The sequence below is a fragment of the Aegilops tauschii genome, chromosome 6 (assembly GCF_002575655.3).
Source record: "Aegilops tauschii subsp. strangulata cultivar AL8/78 chromosome 6, Aet v6.0, whole genome shotgun sequence".
Lineage (NCBI taxonomy): Eukaryota > Viridiplantae > Streptophyta > Magnoliopsida > Poales > Poaceae > Aegilops > Aegilops tauschii.
This window is the reverse complement of record NC_053040.3, coordinates 168,749,715-168,756,390: the sequence shown is the minus strand read 5'-3', so window position 1 is coordinate 168,756,390 and position 6,676 is coordinate 168,749,715. Positions and strand designations below refer to the sequence as shown.

The 6,676-nt window shown below is 52.2% G+C and overlaps 1 protein-coding gene across 1 annotated transcript; it reads right to left on the bottom strand.

Moving 5' to 3' along the window:
* LOC109744260 (respiratory burst oxidase homolog protein E) lies at positions 1-6,309 on the bottom strand. Its single transcript, XM_020303358.4, has 13 exons — positions 5,489-6,309; positions 5,246-5,405; positions 5,088-5,136; positions 4,772-4,885; positions 3,798-4,667; positions 2,463-2,558; positions 1,762-1,877; positions 1,510-1,680; positions 1,247-1,406; positions 987-1,172; positions 752-880; positions 516-594; positions 1-377 (listed from the first exon to the last, which is right to left on the bottom strand). Exons 1-13 carry the CDS (start codon positions 6,099-6,101, stop codon positions 268-270), a joined length of 2,853 nt encoding a protein of 950 aa, XP_020158947.1. The 5' UTR covers positions 6,102-6,309; the 3' UTR covers positions 1-267.
* Between the last annotated feature and the right edge of the window lie 367 nt (positions 6,310-6,676).

Sequence of the window (6,676 nt, the reverse complement as noted above, 5' to 3'; positions counted from 1 at the left end):
TGCTGACCCAAGGAAGATGGTGCCCTCAGTCTCTTGTATGCTTAACATTTGATATATTTTTACAGGTAGCTATAAACTATACGTGCATATCAAACAGAATAGTATTCCCTCTCATATTGTTAATAAAAATGCTTCTAACCGCCTTCTACTTTATACTATGTACATTTACAAATGGTGAAGAGGGCAAGGTTTCTTCCAAAAAAACATTGAATTTTTGTAATCAATATTTGTTACTATGGTTATCAGATGTGTTTGTATTCTATTCTATTAGAAATACTCCTTATGGAAATGGAAGCGAGTCATCGTCTTGCGGCTCATCTCAAGTGATAGTTTCTTCAGTTCTTTAGCTAGTGTGGGCTTGCCACAGTAAAAGACCCCTGCATGCATGCACGAATAATTTCAGTGATCAAAATGACAGTACAATTGATAAAATGCTCAACGCTGGGTACTTTTAGATGCCTACTTGGCCATCCCTAGAGGGGAAAAAATACCAACAAATTGGAGAAGAATATTACCAACTGTCGAACCGGGGTGCTTGGCAGAGATTCTTGTGAACTCTTCCCTCCAGTTAGGTCTTGCAAAATGTGTCCTGACCTGTCATGATCACAGAACACATTTTCAGTTTCTGTCAACCTCAACAGACTTTCCACTTCTTTTGCTGAGCCCTGATTTTTGTTAATTTTGTTAGTGAGTTTTTTTTTCAATACGCATACATAAATTTATCATATACTATATGTGTGAAGTGTTTTACCCTGGTGCCTGATACTATGTCTATACCATTCTTGGCATGGTTGAGGGCTTGCACCATAGAGAGCAGAGTCGTCCTTGCGTCGCGCTCCTCGTACACGCTTGTGAGATAGTTGTGCAGCTCTATGACACCCTGGTGGCGACCATGAGAACAAAATCAAGCATCATCATCATCATCAGTAACCAACATCACAAAATGAGCAGCGGCACATGCAGAAAGAAGGATGAGAGACCATCACCTTCTTGTCCATTTCAGCAACCTCATCCATCACGCTCTTAAACCACTCGAACGATCCGGGCTCCCTCGTAACCCAGTAGAAATGCGCGCGGCTTGTCCGGTACGCTCTCCTCTTGTTGCTGCTCGCCGTCGACACGCTGAAGGTGTTGCTGCTGTCCTCGGACCTGCTGGTCTCCATTGATAGGTCCTAAAAAGATACAAAAAGCTTAGGGTTTAGGGTCATCGGCACTGAACGATGTTGTTGGGCTCATCAGACAGTACCATCAGCTCATCAGCCAGCTTAATGTTGTTGAGCAGATCCCTTAGAATGCTTATGAAAGGCGTCGCGCCGATCCCGAGGCCGACGAGAAGCAAGACGTCGTAGTTCCTGAAATCCTGCGCCGGAGCACCATACGGGCCGTCGACAAGCAACCTCGGAGGACTGCAGCAGAAACGAGACATTGCTCAGTTTCAGGCACTTAGTTAATGAAGGAACTGACAGTGGAGCAGGCATGTCATTGACAAGGAGATGCAGTATTAATAACCTCTTCTGTTCTGGCATGCCTAGCTCGCCAAATGAAGCTCTGCTGGGCAGGCATGGCGAGAAGTAGTTCTCGACGAAGATGTGCTTGAGCTCTTGTGTCCAGTCTCCCCTGGTCTGGATATGAACACTGATGTAGTCGTCTCCAGGGGCTGAAGTGATGGAGAAGGGGTGCCTGAACAATGGGGATTAGCTCAATACAGTACTACAATCCGAGAGCAATGTTGTCTGTTGACAGAATGAGCAGGTGACAAACCATTCAAACGGAGAAATTGTTGGGCACTGAAGGAAAACATATTGTCCGCTTCTGTATCTGAACCCGTAGGGCTTTGACATCGTTATGGTCAGCACGTTTCCTGGTAGAAGGCACACCTAAGGGCATGATCAAATTAAGTAAGAGCATGAGCATGTGTTGGCCTAGTTTCGTTGCTTCACGCTGGTAAGGAAAACTTAACAATGTACGCCATTCTTGGATGTTTATCCTTATTTTCTTCCTCGGCCAGTTACTCAGTTTCTGTTTATAAATGGTGAAGAAGTTGATCTGATCTGAAGTGATTTCAAATGTTCAATATGGACCTACCCCCATGACCTTGAATAAATGTTGAAAGCCACATAAATATCCAACAATATATATGGACCTACCCCCATGACCTTATCCTACCACTCCCATCCACATGACAATATCCTGATTTATATAAAAATAGTAATTATAGAATTCCAAAACAATAATCCTGAAAGAAAAAACATTTCATAGCTATTTCGTATCATTCTTAGTGCTTCCATTTGATTTGGCATGGCAGGGGAAAAATGGATCACAAGACCTAATCAGCGCACTTTGGATAATGCAAATTATGCTCTTTCTATTTATTCTTTATTTTATCTACCCGGAGTTGTGATTAATATTAATGTTTGGCGTTCAGACACTGAACTTTGCTTTCAGATTGTCGGTTACCTTACCTTGAGGATCTTGGCCGCGTAGGCCTTGGAACGCAGCGCTCGCAGCGTTCGTTCACCGACGTGAAGGGCGAACGGTACGGCTATGTACATCCATGTCTGCAGTTCACCACAGAGATCAGAAACAATGTTAGCACCAGATAAATCACTTGACAGGCAGGTCCAAGCCACCATGTGTAGAAAGTCACAGGTCCATTGTATCTGAGATAAGCATGGTGAAGGTACTGATACTGATGGTACGGTGGGGGAGCACACGCGATTGAATTCTGGTTGATTCGTCTCGACATCATCGGCGCACGGCGGCACGGGCACAGGAGGAGGACGAGACAGACAGCGGCGTGATGGCGTCTGCCCGTGCCCGATGCGAACGTGCGTTAATGGCATGCGGATATGCTTCAGGGTTGCTGACAAAAACGCGCCACCAAACCGACATGGTGTCGCCCGGGTGCAGCGGCAGGGCGATACGGTCGCGGTCGCCCGTACCGAGCCAAACACGAGATTCTGTGAGTAGGGAACCTCACGTACGCGTCATGTGCAGTGCGCATGATGTCTAATCACTTCACAAACAACTCGTTTACTACCTACTCCTATAGTGATTAACTCACTGCTGCAAGGTGGAGCACTGGCCAAGGTCATTGCAATGTAAATTCCTCTACCTATAGTGAATGGACATTGATCATCTTTTTTAGAAGTGGACATTAATTATCTCAGCTGTACCATATGCACGATGCAACTGCATTCTTCTTTGTAGATTAGATTATTAAGTATATGCATACCCAAAGCACGTAAAGGAAATAAGCTGCCGGTGGCTTGGATCTCAAGAATATCATGGGCGCAACGTTTGAACTACATTGTCTTTCCTTTTCCGTGGTGCCCGGTGCCCATCAGCTTAACAGCCAAGATGACGACCCTAGTGCCCGTGCAATCGCGATGCTTTTCTTTTGGAAGGCTCAAATCAGACAAGTGTCAACGTCATGAAATAAAATTAGGTAAAATAAGTACACGCCGCAGTCACTTACCTTTTATTTTAACAGTTTGCCTAATTCATATCTAGATGTTTTTTAAGGATGTCGCATCTAAGCTCTCACAAATACACAACAATAAGGAATTAAAAAAAATCTGGGACAAGAAACAAATATACCACAAACATAGTGGACATAAGATTAGATTAACTATGTCACATCTAGATGTGTAGATCCTTATTTTAATTTTTTTCGAGGCCGCAGTCACTTACCAACAACTAAAAACAGACGGCGACAGTAACACTGCAATGCAGATGGAGTAAAAAACTGAAAAAATAAAGAAAAGTGAAGGAACTAGTGGTAAGTAATCACGTACCGTCCTCTGGTACCACTTGGTGACGAGGAAGATGAACCAGCCGTGCACGAGCAGCAGGAGGTAGACGACGACGAGCAGGTGGTGGGAGTACCAGAAGGCGTTGAACCCGGCGAGGTGGCCCAGCGGGGAGGGCAGCCGGGTCCGGGTGGGCGCCCTCCGCAGCGGCCGGGCCGCCAGGGTGAAGGACACGGCCATCAGCACCACCATCACCACCCCGGTCACGCCCACCACGCCGGACAGCAGGCTCCTGTACGTCGGCCTCTCCTCCCCGAAGAAGCCGGCCAGCGGCCGGTACTCCCCCGGGCTCGACGCGATCAGCCGCGGGAAGTCGCACGCCAGATGGTTCCCCGCGTGCAGGCAGATCCCCGCCGCGATCGCCATGGCTATCACCTTGTGGAAGGCGATGCAGTCGTCCAAGGGCACGAGGAAGCGCGCCCAGGAGGAGCGGAGCCGCGTGAGCGTGATGCGGCAGACGGGGAGGAGCACGAGCGCCATGTTGAGCTTCAGCGTCTCGGCGGCGCCCTTGGCCGTCGGCAGGCAGTACCCCATCACCTCGAACGCCACCGACCGCCGGTACTGCGCGAACCTCCACGCGAACAGCGCCGCCATCGCCGCGACCCACAGCGCGAGCACCCACGCGCGCCGCCAGTTCTCCTCCGCCGCCACGCGCGCCCTCCCCGCCGCGCGCCGCGGGCTCCACCGCTGCCACCTGCCCCGTCCTGGCGCCGCCGTCGTCGCCGGCTTCTCCTGCGCGCCTCCGTCGCCGATGTCCTGGCTCCACTGCGCTGCGCTGCCGCTGCCGCTGCTGAGCGGCCGGCTGTAGCTCATGTAGGCGTCGCGCTGCAGGAGCAGCGCCTCCAGCTGCCACAGCTGCATGCGCCCACGTGCCGTACGTACGTGCCATGTCAAATACTCCGTATAATGTTGGCGGGTGCAATTACCGAAGAAGTACTGTGTTTGTACGGGTGCGGTACCTCTATGTAGCCGAGGCCCTCAGGGTCGAGCTCCTCCATGATGAGCAGCGCGTACTCCTCGGCCTGCTCCTTCAGCTTCGAGAGCTTGTTCGCCGACGCGCTCAGAACGATCAGCTGCCGGAATCAAGCAGTGATTGACGAACGGTAATTAAATTTCATTACAGAAAGCATGCAGTAATATGTCGGCAGTAACAAAGCATGAGGCATCAGCAGTTCAGCAGGATCGACTCTTCCAAACTTGTTACCGTTCGGCGGTTTAAACTACTAGTAGTACTGTAATAAGGAGCAGATTTGTTTTAGTGGATCAAGGCGGCACCTCCTGCACTTCCTCCCTCGTGATCCTCCCGTCGACGTTGGTGTCCACCCTGAAATTTGTTTTGGCAATGGCAGCAGGAAATGCGTGAGCCACCGGCGCGGGTCGGAGCGAACAGGGGAACGACATGATTGGTAGGTGGCTGGCTGGGCCGTACGTACATGTCGAAGAAGATTTGCAGCCGCGCGTCGAAGCTCTGGTCGGAGATTTGGAGCCAGAAGTCGCGGAGCTCCTCCTTGGTGACCCGCTGGAGGTTCTGCCGCCGCCGCCGCGCCAGCGCGTCGAAGATGCCCACCGCGAACTCCTTCGAGTCCACCATCCCTGAAACCGACCGTCAATGGTTCATCACCAGTGCCGACTCGCGATCATGTCGTGAACCGAAGGGGCATGCATGCACGGCGTACCGATGCAGTCGCCGAAGTCGTCGCGGGCGAGGAGGCCGTCGCGGGAGAGGGCGTCGAAGCGCTCCTCGACGGCGCCCCAGAGCGCGGTGGCCTCGGTGGAGCCCGTGGCGCGGCTGATGAACCGGAGGCCCTTCAGCGCGCGCCTCGCGCCGGACAGCGAGCGGTCCAGCCTGGCCTGCACGCGGCGCCGCTCTCGGGACGCCATCGCCGCCTCCCGTGGCTGCTCGGGCGCCGCCGCCGGCGACCGCAGCCACGCGAACGTCCTGCGTATCTTGGACGAGGTCGACGAGCTCCGGCTGAGGTTGCGCCCACTCCCCGGCGTGTGCGTCCCTGCCCCGGCCGACGCCGATGGCCCCGCGGTGGGCGTCACGCTGCGCACCACCATGGACTCCTCGTCCAGCTCCAGCATGACCTCCACGAGGTCGCTCTGGTCCGCGAGAAACGCCGGCAGCATACCGCCCGCGGCCGACGTCGACGCGAGGAGCTCGTCGCTGTGCGACGTGATGAACGACTCGTTGTCAGACGCGTCGGTGTGGTCGTCGCCGATGTAATCCGCGATGCGCCGGAGCCCGGCACGGCGGCCGCTGCCCAGCCCTCGCGACGGCGTCCACATGACGGGCCACCGGTCTCCCAACTCCTCTCCTGTCCCGCCACTACCGCTGCTATCTTCTCCGTCCACGAAACAGACCCATGGTTCACCTGTGGGCTGTAGCCGTTGCTCTGCTCTGCTTCACCTTGGTACTAGGAGTAGTTTATTTTAGCTGGCGTGGTTGCGCCTCGTCGCAAGCGAAGCTGAGGTGAGTTCGATGTAGGTATATGCTCCGCTCGATCGGGAGTCCTGCTTCTCTACGTTGGTTGGGACTCGGTGCGCCAGGTCTCTCGGACGATTCCAAGTGGACCAGATGGAGAGAGTAGGCCAACGGTGGGCGTTGTGTGGTGCCACAAGCGAATGGAACTATTTACTGTTAAAAAAAACTATTCAGGACAAAATGTAAAACCTCTTCCAATGCAAAGATGCTGCCAAGTGCATTAAAATAGCTTAGCAACTCAACTCTCCAGTATATGAGTGCTTAACTTGTTGTGCGCATTTTATTTAATGATTTAGCACTTAAACTCTTCCATGCATTGGTCAGCTTCTTTCATTTAAGACTACTTCTCATGCATTTGTGCTTACATGAGGTGCTAAGG

Coding starts and splice junctions, on each gene's coding strand:
- LOC109744260 (XM_020303358.4), bottom strand. CDS start 6,101: ATGTGGACGCCGTCGCGAGGGCTGGGCAGCGGCCGCCGTGCCGGGCTC. Junction 1,681..1,761: donor ACAATTTCTCCGTTTGAATG/GTTTGTCACCTG, acceptor CCCATTGTTCAG/GCACCCCTTCTCCATCACTT. Junction 378..515: donor GCACCCCGGTTCGACAGTTG/GTAATATTCTTC, acceptor GCATGCATGCAG/GGGTCTTTTACTGTGGCAAG.